This window comes from Ornithorhynchus anatinus, chromosome 21 (genome assembly GCF_004115215.2).
Source record: "Ornithorhynchus anatinus isolate Pmale09 chromosome 21, mOrnAna1.pri.v4, whole genome shotgun sequence".
NCBI classification, from domain to species: Eukaryota; Metazoa; Chordata; class Mammalia; order Monotremata; family Ornithorhynchidae; genus Ornithorhynchus; species Ornithorhynchus anatinus.
The window spans coordinates 12,282,300-12,298,055 of NC_041748.1; the positions used below are offsets into that span (position 1 = coordinate 12,282,300).

The 15,756-nt window shown below is 51.1% G+C and overlaps 1 protein-coding gene across 3 annotated transcripts in view; it reads left to right on the forward strand.

Annotated features, from left to right (window-relative positions):
• Nucleotides 1–15,756, forward strand: part of BMPER (BMP binding endothelial regulator) — a 235,034-nt gene that overhangs the window by 82,389 nt on the left and 136,889 nt on the right. For all 3 annotated transcript variants that reach the window (XM_039915096.1, XM_029049425.2, XM_039915095.1), the window contains exons 5-6: nt 5,901–5,991; nt 11,343–11,425. In XM_039915096.1, coding sequence (XP_039771030.1) covers nt 5,901–5,991; nt 11,343–11,425 — 174 coding nt within the window. The remainder of the gene's footprint in view (nt 1–5,900; nt 5,992–11,342; nt 11,426–15,756) is intronic.

A 15,756-nucleotide genomic window follows, 5' to 3' on the forward strand; every position in this document is an offset into this window, starting at 1 on the left:
GGTTTGAGCATTATTAATAGGGGTGAAAACGTACTGTGGAGGTGATCCAGGGTTGTAGGTTAGTGGTACAAGACTGGTGGAGAAACAGGGTAGCAAGGGGGTTCCGGTTAGCGGAGAGCACGGTGTTGACTGTTTCTAGTTGTAGGTAAGGAGACGATAGTTTGGGTTTGAAGACCGCATTTGGGTAGGATGGAGGTAGAGTACTTGCGAGGGTAAAAAGAAAGGAGGTCTCCGTATGGGAAAAGGACAGATTTGGGCTGGGGGAGGGTGGTATACGGGAAAGGGAGCAGGTGAGGCGCTTGTGGTCACATAGGAGAATTTCCGAATTGGTGAGGGTAGAGAGCGAACAACTATGGGAGTTTTTAAGATCGTGTGCGACCGAGTTGGTGAGTGTGTGAGGTGGGTTGGAGTAGGAGGTCATTAGAGTTAAGAAGTGAGAGGAAAAGGACAGTGGAAGGATCACTGGGGACATAACGATGGTATCTGTTAAGTGCTTACTCTGTGCCGAGCACTTTTCTAAGCGCTGGGGTAGACACCAGGTCATCAGGTCGTCCCACGCGGGGCTCGCAGTCCTAGTCTCCATTTTACAGATGAGGTAGCTGAGGCACAGAGAAGCGAAGTGACTTGCCCAAAGTCACACAGCCGACAGGTGGCGGAGCTGCGATTAGAACCCGCGACCTCTGACTCCCGAGCCCGTGCTCTTTCCACAAAGCCATCCACTCGAATAAGAAAGTACATGTCTGTAATGTATATTAAACTGTGGTATTTGTTAAGCGCTTACTATGTGTTCTAAGCGCTGGGGGATACGAGGTGATCAGTTTGTCCCACGTGGGGCTCACAGTTTTAATCCCCATTTGACAGACGAGGTCACTGAGGCACAGAGAAGTTAAGTGACTTGCCCAAGGTGGCTGTCGCCCTGTAAACTATAAATTCCTGGTGGGCAGGGACCGTACCTACCAACTCTATTATATTGTACTCTCCTAAGTGCTTAGTACAGCGTTCTGCATTCAGTAAGAGCCCAATAAATACCGATGGATCGAAATGGCATTTTCGGGCTGCAGCTTCTAAGGAAGTCTCCCAGAGACCTTGCTGGTTGGGAGGTGGGGATTTTAGCCTCTTTCAAAGCACTGATTAAAAACAGGGTCTATCATAATTCCTTAAACAAAGAGCTCCCTCCTCTCCGTCCTTGCCGTCAGCAGGGGGATTGTGACTCTACTGATAAGGGGAAGGAATAATCGGGATCCAAAAGGCCCTTCCGAGATAAGGGGCTCCGAAACTACCTCCAGACTCTGGAATGTCTCTTCTCTGAGACCTTTCCCTATCAGGGAAGAGCCTAGCCATGTTGGATATCTGTTCTTTTCCCCTCAAGGCTTTCTTTAGTTCTACCTCCTCCAACAAGCTTGCCCAGTACCCCGAGCGATATGATAATGTTGGTATTTGTTAAGCGCTTACTATGGGCAGAGCACTGTTCTAAGCCCTGGGGGAGATACAGGGTCATCAGGTTGTCCCCCGTGAGGCTCACATCCCTATTTTACAGAGGAGGTAACCGAGGCACAGAGAAGCGAAGTGACTCGCCCATAGTCACGCAGCCGACAAGTGGCAGAGCGGGGATTCGAACCCGTGACCTCTGACTCCCAAGCCCGGCCCCTTTCCACTGAGCCGCGCTGCTTCAGCCAATCCTGGGAATTACCATTTTATTTTTTAGTTAGGGTATATGTTAAGTGTTTTCTACGTGCCAGACTGGGGGGAGATACAGTAATAATAGTGGTATTTGTTTAGCGCTTACTATGTGCAAAGCACTGTTCTAAGCGCTGGGGGATACAAGGTAGTCAGGTTGTCCCGTGTGGGGCTCACAGTTTTAATCCCCATTTTACAGATGAGGTAACCGAGGCACAGAGAAGTTACGTGACTTGCCCAAAGTCACACAGCTGGCAAGCGGTGGAGCCGGGATTAGAACCCATGATCTCTGACTCCCGAGCCCGGGCTCTTGCCACTGAGCCACGCTGCTTCTCTGTACAAAGTAATCTGATCTGCATCCTCCTTGGGACTTACGTATGTATGCCTGCTCATTTATGCCAACCACTCTAGGTGTAAATATGTTTACGCCGCGATTAAATACGTTCATCTCTTCTTTCAGTTACGTGAGCTCCTTGCGGGCAGTGAATTCTGTAATTTCTAATTACAGTGCATCTCGCCAAGAGACGATTCAACAAATGCTGCAGCTATTCCTGCGAGTACTCAAGCAATTAATCACTGGTATCGACCGAGCGCCCGCTGTGTGCAGGATACCGAACTAAGCACTGGAGATCGTACAATATCACAGAGTTGCTGAACGCTATCCCTGCCCGCACGTAGCTTACGGACTAGAGGGGGAGACAAAAATATTTACCGAACCGAGAAGTCCGCGTAACTGAAATTACATCTAGTCAATGGGTCAACCCATTTGCCGATCATTTTGGATTAGCTCCCGAACATCTGTATCACGGATCTGGTGAAGATATCCGGTCAATCTGCTTCTACCCAATTTTACTATTACTCCTTCCGTTATTACTCTTAATCCCATGCAGTTTTTTCCTGGCTCATCGGGAAGAGCTGATGATTCTGGGAAGGGGCTTCTTGCCACAGGCCAATTAACCTGACCGGTCTTGTGTCGCGGAACCCACTGGAAAAGACGCTTAGTGTGGCTTGTCCCTAGGGGAGGAACTTATAATTCGGGGATAAATGAATAAATGTGATATTTATTAAGTGCTTACCGTGTGCCAAGCACTGTCCTGGGCGCTGGGGGAGATACAAGATGATTAGGTCGGACGTATTCCCACGAGGAGCTCACAGCCTAGGTAGGAGGGAGAATGGATGGTTAATTCCCATTTTACAGGTGAGGAAATGGAGGGACAGAGAGGTCAAGTGACTTACCCAAGGTCCCACAGCAGTCAAGTGGTGGAGGCCAGATTAGAACCCAGGACACTTGTGATGGTTTCTCCCTTTCGGTGGGGATTGGCTCGCTCACTTGATGAGCACCGAGACCCTTGCCCTGGAACGGTCCCTTCTGATAGTGGTGGCCCGAAGAAGACTTCGAGGAGAGCTACCAAATCGATTCTGTTGAACTGTACTCTCCCGGGTGCCTAGCGCGGGGCTTGGCGCGGAGTAGGCGCTTAATCATTGATCGACTGGTCCACACCAGCCTTCTCAGTGCTTGTGCTTGTCATCTGAAAGAGAATTAGAGGACTCCCAGAGCTAGAGCCCTAGTGAAAACCCTGGAGGCAGACGCCATTCCGGGTTTACTCTCTCCATTTGTCCCAGCCTGGTGTTTTGTGGGCGGTTCAGGAGGGCAAACCCCTTGGAGAGAAGTCTGTGAAATTCCATTTTTAAAAATCTCAGCCGGCTCACTGGATGTGGAGCGTGGAAGCGTGCAAGGGAAGACGCAGCCCTGGTGCTGAGGGGAAAGCTGGGCGGGTGGTCGGCAGAGAGGGAGCGGGAGATTTTTTTCAGCGTTTGATCTGGGATGTTTCAGTGAGAGGCTGCGGGGAGAAGTGTGATGGGAGAATTCATTCCTTGATTCAGGTGCATTTATTGAGCACTTACTGTACTAAGCACTTGGGAGAGTACAACGTGGCAATAAACAGACATTCCCCGCCCACAACGGGCTCCCAGTCTAGAGGGGGAAACGTTAATATAAATAAATAACAGATACGTACATAAATGCCGCGGGGATGGGGGGGGGGGGGATGAAGAAAGGGAGCAAGTCAGGGCGATGCAGAAGGGAGTGAGAGAAGAGGAAAGGGTAACTTTTGGCGGAGATGTGCCTTCAGTAAGGCTTCGAAGGTGGGGGAGAGTCCCTGTCTGTCAGATTTGAGGAGGGAGGATGTTCCAGGCCAGAGGCAGGACGCGGGCGAGGGGTCGGCGGTGAAACAGATGAGATCGACGTACGGCGAGAAGGTTGGCGTCAGAGGAGCAGAGTGTGTGGGCCGGTTGGAGTAGGAGATTAGCGAGGTGAGGTGGGAGGGGGCAGAGTGGTGGAGGGCTTGAGGAAGGACACGAAGTTAAAGTCGAGGTTGAGTCCGCACCACGTTTGAGTTCAGAGGCAGGCGGCCAGGATGCCCAGAGAAAATATTAGGGAGGAAGCGAAGACCGTATCCCAGCCAGAATCCCTCGCTGAGAAGCGGCCTGGATTGTGGAGAGAGCCCGGGCCCGGGAGTTGGAGAACCGAAGTTTTAATCCCAGCTGTCCCAGTTGCTCGCTGTGGACCTTTGGACAAGTCACTTAACTTCTCTGTACCTCAGTTTCAACTGTAAAGTGGCAATTAAATCCTACTCCCTCCTACTTAGATGCGGGAAAGGGATTGGGTCCAACCTGATTGAATTTTATCTAGCGCAGAGCTTAGAACAGCGTTGGACACATAGTAAGTGCTTAACAAATATCAGAGGAAAAAAAACCTGGACTAGCACTCCCCACATCCTCCAGTTACCAGTTGAGGCAACTTAAGGTAACCCCCTGTTCCGCCATCTCCCCCTAGGTATCATGTCCTAATGGAAGGTGCCCGGGCCTGGGAGTCAGAAGGCCTGAGTTCCAATCCCGACTCCATCATTTGTCTCCGGAATGATCTCGGGCGAGTGGATGGACTCCCACGGGCCTGGGAGTCAGAAGGTCATGGGTTCCAATCCTGACTCCGCCACTCGTGTGCGGTGTGACCTCGGACGGATCACTTCTCTGGGCCCTCATCCGTGAAATGGGGACTGAGACTTTGAGCCCCACATAGAACAGGGACCGTGACTGACTCGATTTGCTCGTATCCCCCCCCCCCCCCAAACGCTTAGTACAGTGCCTGGCACGTGGTAAGCGCTTAACAAGTCCTGCAGTTATTATTCACTGGGCCTCCGTTTCCTCATCTATAAAATGGTGATTCGATACCCGTTTTCCCTCCTTTTTAGATGGTGAGTTCCGAGCGGGACAGGGACTGTACTAGACCTGATGATCTCATAGCAACCCCAGGGCTTCATGTAGTGCTTGGCACATAGTAGTAGTGTGTGGTATTTGTTAAGCACTCATCATGTGTCCGGCACTGTAGTTCTTTGTGAGCTGGGAATGTGTCCGTTATGTTGTTATATAATAATAATGTTATTTGTTAAGCGCTTACTAGGTGCAGAGCAGCCTTCTACGCGCTGGGGGAGATACAGGGTCATCGGGTTGTCCCACGTGGGGTTCACAGTCTTCATCCTCATTTTACAGATGAGGGAACTGAGGCCCAGAGAAGTGAAGTGACTCGCCCACGGTCACACAGCTGACAAGTGGCAGAGCCGGGAGTCGAACCCAGGACCTCTGACTGCGAAGCCCAGGCTCTTTCCACTGAGCCTTGCACACTCTAAGGGCTTAATGAATACGACCGACTGACTGAAGTGTGTTCTGGGGCAGATACGGGATAATCAGGTCGGGGACCCGTACCTCACATTAACCCAGAGCGTTTTAGAGTGCTTGGCACATAGTGATAATGGATAGCATTTGTTAAGCGCTTACTATGTGTCCGGCACTGTAGTAAGTCCTGGCGGCGAGGCCTAGAGCATGAGTTTGGGAGTCGGAGGACCTGGGTTCTAATCCCGGCTCCTCCACGTGTCCGCAAGTCACTTAACTTCACTGCGCCTCAGTTACCTCATCTGTAAAATGGGGATTAGGACCGTCAGCCCCCCGTGGGACAGGGACTGATGACCTTGTATGCACTCCAGCGCTTAGAACAGTGCTTGGCACATAGTAAGAGCTTAACAAATACGACGATTGTAATTATTATAGAGGTCAATCAGGTCGGGCCCGGTCCCCGTCCCACATGGGGCTCACGGCAAAAGTTGAACCAGTTCTCCAGCAATTCTCCTTGTTATCACTCACTCCTCCTGTGGTCCTCTCTTTTGCAGGAAGGCGTGGTGACCGAATCGGAAGTGCAGTGCGTGGTCCACTGTGAGAACCCTTCCAAGCATCAGGGGGCTTGTTGCCCCACCTGTCCAGGTAACGTCCTCCGGGCGGATCGGGAATCCCTGGCTCCGAGCAACCGCGCAGAGGCTGGCGCATCGCTCCCGGGATTGCCCTTTTCCCTTCCCGGCTGGAATTCTTCTCCCGGCGGGTTTGAGGACCCGCAGAAGCGTTGTTTGCCGAGCAGGTCGTCTTGCCCGCCCGCGGTCTCCCCCGCTGGCCCAGCTCCGCGAATACACGCTGTAGGTCTTGGCGTTGGCAGAGCGCGGGCTCGAGAGCCGGGTTTCCACCCCGGAGGGCTACAGGTAGAGATTATCTTGGAAGGTCTCAACTGCGGCTCGTCTGCGTTCCCAGAAGTGCCTTTTTAGCGCTCAGTGCCGCAATCCCCTGGCTCGGGCTGGGTCTGGTGATGAGTCGACCAGATGTCTTCTGGAAACCGAGAGCCGCTCCCCTCGAGCCTGCTCTCTGCTGCTCCTTTTCGAGCGTGGGACGAGTCGGGGAGGCCGCGTGTCTTGGAGCGCTCACTGCTTAGACGGCAGCTTGGAGACATCCGGCGGGATCCCCCCGGGCCATCGTGCTTCTCCTCCGGTTTTGCCGGGGACGCTCCCCCGGGAGCTTGTGTGTGAATAAAACTGCGGGGGGCCCCTGGCTCCTCGCCCTCCCGTTTGGTGGTAAAGGGAATTTTGAGGTTAGAAATTCTTCCCGATGTTGTGAGTAGGCACGCCAAGAAATGATCGGGGCCCTAGGCCGCCCCAATCTCTTTTCCTGGGCTGGTTCCACGCTGGCCATCTCGAGGGGGGGCCAATGTTAGAATGATCCTCATCTTTTTCCTCCCTCTCATTCTCCTCTGCCCTCCTTCTCCCCCACCCTCTTCCTTCGCTCCTTCACGTCTTTCGTCTCCTTCCCTCTTCCCCCTCCGCTTTCCCCACGTTCCCAGGTTTTAACCCTCAAAGCCTCCAGGGGTTGCCTATGCAACACCGAGGCGAGCGCGAGCTCCTCCTCGTCGGCTTTAAGGTGCTCAGTCCGCTCTCTCATCTCCCTGTTAATAACAATACTAATGATACTATAATTATGGTATTTGTCAAGCACCGGTCTAAGCGCTGGGGTAGATACAAGGGAATCAGGCTGTCCCACGTGGGGCTCACGGTCTTCATCCCCATTTAAAAATAACTAAATTGTGATATCTGTCAAGCGCTTACTATGTGCCGAGCACTGTTCTAAGCGCTGGGGGACACAAGGTGATCAGGTTGTCCCACGTGGGGCTCACGGTTTTAATCCCCATTTGACAGATGAGGGACCGGAGGCACAGAGAAGTTAAGTGACTCGCCCAAGGGCACACAGCTGACCAGCAGCAGAGCGGGGATTAGAACCCACGACCTCTGACTCCTAAGCCCGGGCTCTTTCCACTGAGCCAGAGGAAACTGAGTCACAGAGAAGTTAAGTGGCTTGCCCAAGGTCACCCAGCAGATCAGTGATGATGATGATGATGATGGGATTCTTGAAGCGCTTTCTGTTTCATTCAGTAGTATTTATTGAGCGCTTACCATGTGCAGAGCACTGTACTGAGCGCTTGGAATGTACGGTTCGGCAACAGGTAGAGACGATCCCCGCCCGTTGACGGGCTTACGGTCTAATGGGGAATAATAATAATGATGGTATTTGTTAAGCGCTTACCCTGTGCCAGGCACTGTTCTAAGCGCTGGGGGAGATACAGGGTCATCGAGTTGTCCCACGTGAGGCTCACAGTCTTAATCCCCATTTTCCAGATGAGGTGACTGAGACACAGAGGAAGTGAAGTGACTTACCCAAGGTCACACAGCAGACAAGTGGAGGAGTGGGGATTAGAACCCGCGACCTCTGACTCCCAAGCCCGGGCTCTTTCCGTGGAGCCACGCTGCTTCTCGTGAATATCAGGTTCTATTCTTTAAGCTCTTTCTAGTGCTCTCTACGTGCCAGGCGCGGTTCTAAGTGCTCGCCTGGGTACGAGGTAATCAGCTTGTCCCCGTTTTACAGACGAGGGAGCCGAGGCACAGGGAAGTGAAGGGACTTGCCCAGAGTCACACAGCTGACAGGTGGCGGAGCCGACATTAGAACCCGTGACCCCTGACTCCCAAACCTGTCCTCTTTCCACTGAGCCAGGCTGCTTCTCCCTCCTTCCGCGCTGTGACCCAGTCGTCACGCCTCGTTCTTCGAATATCAACCTGCTCGCTTTACTCTGACCTCATCTCTCTCTCAACCGCTCCCTTGCTTCCACCCTCCTTCCCTCCTGACGCTCCTTCCCCCTTCATATCCAACAGCCAGTCACTCTACCTATCTTCAAACCCCTACTAAATTGTTCTCCCCTGACTAATCTCTCAATTCCCCGCCCTATTTTCCCTCCTGTTTTCCCTCCCTCCTTGCCAAGCCCTTAGAAGCAGGGCTTGGGAGTCAGAAGGACCTGGGTTCTAATCCTGCCTCTGCCATTTGTCGGCCGTGTGACCTTAGGCAAGTCACTTGGCTTTTCCGGGCCTCAGTTGCTCATTTGTAAAATGGGGGTTGAGACTATGAACCCCCTGTAGGATAGGGACTGTCTACGACCCGATTTGCTTAGGACAGTGTGTGGAACATAGTAAGTGCTTAAGTCCCCAAACTATTATTATTATTTTCACTCCATCCCTTCCCTTCCCAGAACTTGTCCCGAGGCTTAGTGGAAAGAGCCCGGGCTTGGGAGTCAGAGGACATAATAATAATAAGAATGATAAAAATGTCGGTCTTGGTTAAGCGCTTACCCTGTGCCGAGCACTGTCGTAAGCGCTGGGGGAGATACAGGGTCATCAGGTTGTCCCCCGTGAGGCTCACAGTCTTAATCCCCATTTGACAGATGAGGTCACTGAGGCCCAGAGAAGTTAAGTGATTTGCCCACAGCCACACAGCTGACAAGTGGCAGAGCGGGGATTCGAACCCATGACCTCTGACTCCCAGGCCCGTACTCTTTCCACACTGAGCCACGCTGCTTCTCCGGGTTCTCTGACGTGGGTTCTAAACCTGGCTCCGCCACCTGTCTGCGGTGTGACCTCGGGCAAGTCACTTAACCTCTCTGTGCCTCAGTTCCCTCACCTGTAAAACGGGGATTAAAAGTGTGAGCCCCACATGGGACAACCTGATTCCCCTGTATCTACCCCAGTGCTTCGAGTAGCGCTTGGCACTTAGTAAATGCTTCGCGGATCCCGTAATTATCACTATGATTATTACTACATTTGGTTGCTTTCCCTACCTGTAATTTATTTTAATATCTGTCTTCCCTGCTAGCGTGTAAGCTTCTCGAAAGGAGGGATCATCGCTACTAGGGCTACTGTCCCCTCCCAGGCACTCAGTAGACTCCTCTGCACCCAGGAAGCATTCGATAGATGCCGCTGATTGATGGGTTGATTTGTCCGGGCCTTCGGAAGAACGAACGGAGCCGTTCGTGCAGTTGATTCCAACTTCTCCCTTGCTTTTTAGCCATTCCCAGCCCACCGTCCCCTTCGCCCTCTTTGAGGAGGTGGCAAGGAGCCTGACTTACCAACATGTGGTCCAGTGGGACTCATCTGCTGTGCGACCTTGGGCAAGCCACTTCCCTTTAATGGGACCGTTACCTCATCTCTAAAATGGGGAATAAAACCGCGAGCCCCTCGGGGGACGGCCTGATGACGTTGTATCTACCCCAACACTTGCAACAGTGAGCCCGTCATCGGGCAGGGATTGTCTCTGTCTGTTGCGCAATTATCCATTCCAAGTGCTTAGTACAGTGCTCTGCGCATAGTAAGCGCTCAATAAATACTATTGAATGAATGAATGCTTGGCACATAGTAAGTGCTAAACAAAAACCGTTATTATTAGCCGCCCGGAGCACCTGCCCGTATCTTGCTGTGGGGAGTCCTTGCCCAGGTATTAGCAGAGTAAAAAGTGGACGCTCAACCAAAGCTTTTCAGCAGGTTTTAGTCCACAACCAAGATGCTTGACTATCCCTAGGTAGGCCCGATTTAGGCTCCCAAAGCAGGTCATTTTCTTTAACGAGGTACCGGGCCGATTTTTAAGTATGGGCTCTGAAACTCACACCCAGTGCCTGTTAATGCTTAATCAGTGGTGTTGGGGTAGTTTGTGGTTGCTCGGTGCTTCTCCTGGACAGGAGCGCCAGGCTTCATTCTCTTAAAAAATCAAGTGCAAAAGTTCCCCGAATGATGAGGGTTTAAGGACAGTGTCTCGGAAAGAACCCCACTCTCCTCCGCTGGCCGTAATCGATCAATCAGCAGTATTTATCGAGTGCTTACTATGTGCCAAGCCCCTGTACTAAGCACTTGGGAGAGTACAAGAGCGTGAATAGAAACGATATTATTGTCCTACTGCATTCAGTGAAATCCCTTCTGATGAATAATAATAATAATCATACTGTTGGTACGTGTTATGCGCTTACCCTCTGCAGAGCGCTGGGGGAGATAGAGGGTAATCAGGTTGTCTCCCGAGAGGCTCACCGTCTTCATCCCCATTTTACAGATGAGGGAACTGAGGCACAGAGAAGTTAAGTGACTTGCCCACAGTCACACAGCTGACGAGTGGCAGAGCGGGGATTCGAATCCATGACCTCTGACTCCCAAGCCCGGGCTCTTTCCACTGAGCCACGCTGCCTCTCCCCGTAAATAAGGCTGAGCACTGCACCCGACCCCCCCCCCCCCCCACCCGCCCAACTTCAGGAAGCCTTTCTCCATTGCTAAATTCCAGCAGACCATTAGGGGAGAGGCGGAAAGTGGTCCCTGATAGTCCCGAGGACCTCTTCATTCCTTTCCTGCCTCTCTCCCCCCCCATCATGTTCATATTTAGCGTACTTATACATCCTATTTATCCATCATATTTATTGAGCACTTACTGTGTGCAGAGCGCTCTATTAAATGCTCGGGAGAGTACAGAATAACAAAAGATAGACACATTCTCTGCCCACAGCGAGCTTACGTTCTAGAGGGGGAGACGGACATTATTATAAAGAAATAAATTACAGATACGTAGATAAGTGCTGTGGGGATGGGCGGGGGATGGATAAAGGGGGCAAGTCAAGGTGACACAGAAGGGAGTGGGAGAAGAGGAAAAGGGGGCCTGGTCAGGGAAGGCTTCTTGGAGGAGATGGGCCTTCAATAAGGCTTTGAAGGCGGGGAGAATAACTGTCCGTCGGATTTGAGGAGGGAGGGTTGTCCCGGGCCGGAGGCGGGACGTGGGCGAGGGGTCCGAGGTGAGATGGATGCGATGGAGGTATAGTGAGAAGGAATGTATTTCTCTAAGGCTTAGGGGTGCCTGAATACCTGCCCCTTTCGGGGTGGGGGCCGGTGGAGTCGTCTGGGAGGGGCGGCTCCTTGACCCGGCTCTGCTCTTCTTTTCAGGTTGCGTGTTCGAGGGGGTGCAGTACCGGGAAGGGGAAGAGTTTCAGCCTGAAGGCAACAGATGCACTAAGTGTTCCTGTCTCGTAAGTATCCCCAGGCCCAGGTGTGGGAATTGCTTCCTGCTGGACCAGCATTTTGAGGGCTCCTCCCACCCCTCCGTGACTGCCGTTTTCTCCTCCCTCTAAGGGCCGCGGTAGACACAAACGGAGGGAGCCGAGGTCAGCGGTGCAAAGGGGTGAATCAGTGCGGGAGGGGGGAGGTTTCGTTCGAGTCTGGGCATCGGGCAAACCCCAGGTGGGAACGGCAGGATCTGTGCTCAGCCGTAGCCCCCCGGGGCCTTCGTGGAGTTGGTCGGAGTCTGCTGCATCCCTCATCTCCGTTGGAAACGTTTCTGCTCTTCGGTAGACACGAGTGGCAGCTGGTCACCGGCCTCCTGACCCTTGGTATCGTCTTTAACTCCTCGCTATTTTTTACCTCTCACTTGGGGTCTGTTTCATGCTGCTATTTTTTTCCCACATCGTTTCCCTGCTCCCCGCTACCTCTTCTCCCACGGGTTTCCCTCCTGGTTCAAGCTCTCCCGGTCTGCCGGCGAGATTACCCTATAAAGTCTCCTCGCTATTTTTTGGGCCTCCTCTGACTGACCTTTGCTCTGCCCAGATCATCTTTCTTCTCCTGTCTCTTTGCTCTTCAGAAATGATCTCTCTCATTATTTGTGGTATTTGTAAGGACTTACTGAATGTCAAGGACTGTATTAAGCGCTGGGGTAGATACAAGCTAATCAGGTGGGACATAGTTCCTGTCTCACATGGGAGTCACGGTCTTCATCTCCATTTTACAGATGACATAAGTGAAGCACAGAGAAGTGAAGTGACTTGCCCGAAATCACACAGCAGACAGGTCAGGGAGCCGGCGTTAGAACCCAAGTCCCGGCCCGTCCCTATCCACTAGGCCTCGCTGTGTCTCATTTCCCTTTGCTGCATCTCAAGTGGGAAATTCCTGGCTTAAAGGCTCTCCGGCAGCCCTCTGTTAGTCTTCCATCTCTGCTCTCTTCACCTGCTATTCCCAGCTCACACTCTCCACTCCTCCAGGTTTATCTACTGCACTTTTGTCATGGACCACCTTCGTCCTGCCCTAAAAGACCTTCCTCATTCAAATCCACAAGATCAGTTCCCCGTCTCTCCGAAATAGCATTTCCTACAGGAAACCTTCCCTCATTGATTTCCACCCCTATAATCTCACAAACTGAATGGATGAATCCCCATCTCTGTCGACGACTGTCTAGGAGAACAACCTGCACAGGGCACCCCAATCATTCCGGGGCCCTGTCGGAAACAAAATCCTGGCCTAGGAGGACTACAACTGTGAGTCACTAATGCCATATTGGATGCCCTTAAAATGTTTCAAAGCTCTTAGGTTTTTACATTTGTTTTTTAAGAAAAACAGAGGCGGGAAATGCTGGGGGGCGGGGAGAATCCGTTCTTGACCAGCTGTTCAGAATGTACTTGAATCCTGCTGATCTATAGTCGCGAGAGAGCTCAGCGATAGTTGAAAAAAGGGTAGCACTTTTAAATTTATACCTATACCTAGTACTTATTAGTAATAATAAGGATGGTATTTGTTAAGCGCTAACTCTGTGCCAAACACTGGTTAGATACAAGGTCATCAGGTTGTCTCATATAGGGCTCACAGTCTTAAAACCCTTTTTACAGACGAGGTAACTGATGCACAGAGACGTGACGTGACTTACCCAAGGTTGCACGGCAAATAAGTGGGGGAGCCGGGATAAGAGCCTAGGTCCTCGGACTCCCAAGCCCGTGCTCTTTCCACTGAGCCACGCTGCTGTTGTATAATGATGTTGATATAGTTCATCCTACATTATCCATGCTACTTCCGAGAGCTGTATACTTTTTCTTTTAAATGATCGTCTCCCCTCTTGGATTTTAATCTCTGCGAGAACAGGGACCGTGTCTTCTTATTTGGTATATTCTTACCAAGTTGATCGGTACATTTCTCTGCAACCAGTAGGCTCTCAGTGAATACCGATCACGATGAAGATGATGGAAGGATTATTTTGGAGCACTTGGCTACCGCTACTGACTAGAAGAAACAGTACCAGGGGTTTGGTTTCAGGAAGCCAGGTGATATAAAGCCTAGGGTTCTACAACCTTCTTTACAATTAGGATGTCCAGCAGTGTAGACACGGGGAAAAGAAACCTGGCAAATGAGTAGAATCCAGTATTAAGTTGAAGAATGGAGTCGTCATGGGATTAGAGGGAACGTTCTGTCTGAAAGATAGTAAACAGAGGATCGGGATAAATGTGAACACATTTCAGGATGGAGCGGGGTAAGTGATGGGGATCCCCCGGAGATCTGACTATGGATCGGTTTTGTTTAACAGAATAATTGAGAATGATGGCGTTTTTAAAAAGCTTACTATGGTCGCGGACTATTCTAAGCACTGGGGTAGATGTTCACTTTAGTTCTGAACCCTTCAAGAACTTTGATATTCTCCCCACAGCAATTATGTGCATATCCCTATACTCTGCCACTTCCCTATATTTATAATTTATTGTAATTATCTGGAAGAGGGGTCTTGGGGAAAATCTCCCAAGGTGCAGGTGATACTCAAGTTGTCCGAGTGGCAAAATAGCAACTATTAACAGTTGTTAATAATTACTGTGGCATTTGTTAAGGACTTCTTGTTTCCAACACACTGCACTAAATGCTTTTGATATAAGAAAATCAGGTAAGACACAGTCTCTTGGGGCTCAAAATCTAAGTGAGAGGGAGAACGGGCATTTGATTCCCATTTTACAGATAAGGAAACTGAGGCACAGGGAAGTGCAGTGACTTGCCCAAGGTCACGCAACAGTCAAGGGGAAGAGTCAGGATTAGAACCCAGGTCCTCTGACTCCCAGGCCTGTGCCCTTTCCACTGGGCCGTGCTATGTCTCCGGATGAACAGCAGAGTGACCGCAGAAGGCCGAGTCCAAAAGCGCTAGGTGCGTAAGCTGTTCGATGAGAGCGGTTCATTGGTATCTGGAGAAAAATTAATATAAATTACAGCTACACGATGAGGGGATCCAGAATTTCCAGTAGCAGGACTGAGACTGAAAAGCCTTGAGCGCGGGGATCATGTCTATTAACTCCGTTGTACTTCCCCAAGCACTTAGGACACTGCTCTGCATAGAGTGTGCCCTCAAAAAACGCAATAGATTGACTTGGGAAAACAATTTATGAGTTAACTGTCCTTTAAAATTTTCAATCCAACGCGTGGCCAGAGCCAAAAAACACCAAACGCATGCTGGGAGGGAGAGAGAGAAAATGAACCGAAAGGTGCAGTTTTACCCCTCTATGAAACCGTGGCGCGCCCATTCCTGAAATACTCATTCAGGTTACCACATTTGAGGAAGAACTGCCCCAGAGGAGCCGGAGAAGGGACACGAAAGGGAAGCCAGGTTGGTCAGCGGAATGGGCAGGCTTCCTCATGAATCGGGACTCTTCCGGAAAGGGGATACCGAGAGAGGACCTGGTTGCCGTCTACAGAATCGCCAAGGTTGTGGCCGGGAGGAGGTGAAATGATTGTTCAACAAATCCCACAGTCCCAGGCCAGAGAGAGGCACCCACTGAAGCTTGAAGGTGAGAGTTTCAACCCAAACAAGAGAAAACGGTTCTTGACACAGTGGGTGGTAAGCATATGGAAAGCGTTACCGCCGCTAGTTGTGCAGGCAGACGATTCCATTCGGTTCAAGAGGAGTTGAGGTAAATGGAGAAGTCGTCCTTGCTAGTCACTAGAGGGAAAGTTAGATGTTCCTCCCCCGCTCTAGACTGTAAACTCGTTGTGGTCAGGGAATATGGCTGTCTATTTTTGTATTACACCCTCCGAAGGCTTAGTACAGTGCTCAGCGCACAGTGAGGGCTCAGTAAATGCGACTGAACGGACGAATCCCTGACCGGGTCGGTGACTTTGAAGGAGAACAACCTGCACGTGGTCCTCCCGGCATCCTGGGAACCTCCCGAAACCAAGTCCTGGGCTAGAACTACTAGGGCGAGTTACTAAATGCCACTTTGGGTGCCTTTAAAATGTTTAAAAGCTGTTAGGTTGTTTGTTTTTTTTAAAGAAAAACAAAGGATGGATATTACGGGGCGGGGGAGTGGAGATCCGTTCTCCACCAGCTGTTCAGAATGCACTTGAATCCAGCTGAGTTACAGTAGTGAGAGAGCTCAGCGATAGTTTAAAAAAGCTTTTAATCCCTTTAATAAATAACAGACGAATCCACAGCCACTCCCGTCTCGGTAATGTTCAGGAGGACGTTAAAGAAAATCCACGGGGAGCCCGTCTCACGAAACCAGAGTCCCGTGTGGAGGATCATAAATGGCAGTTGGGTCCTCCCCAGCCCCACGCACCCTCCAGA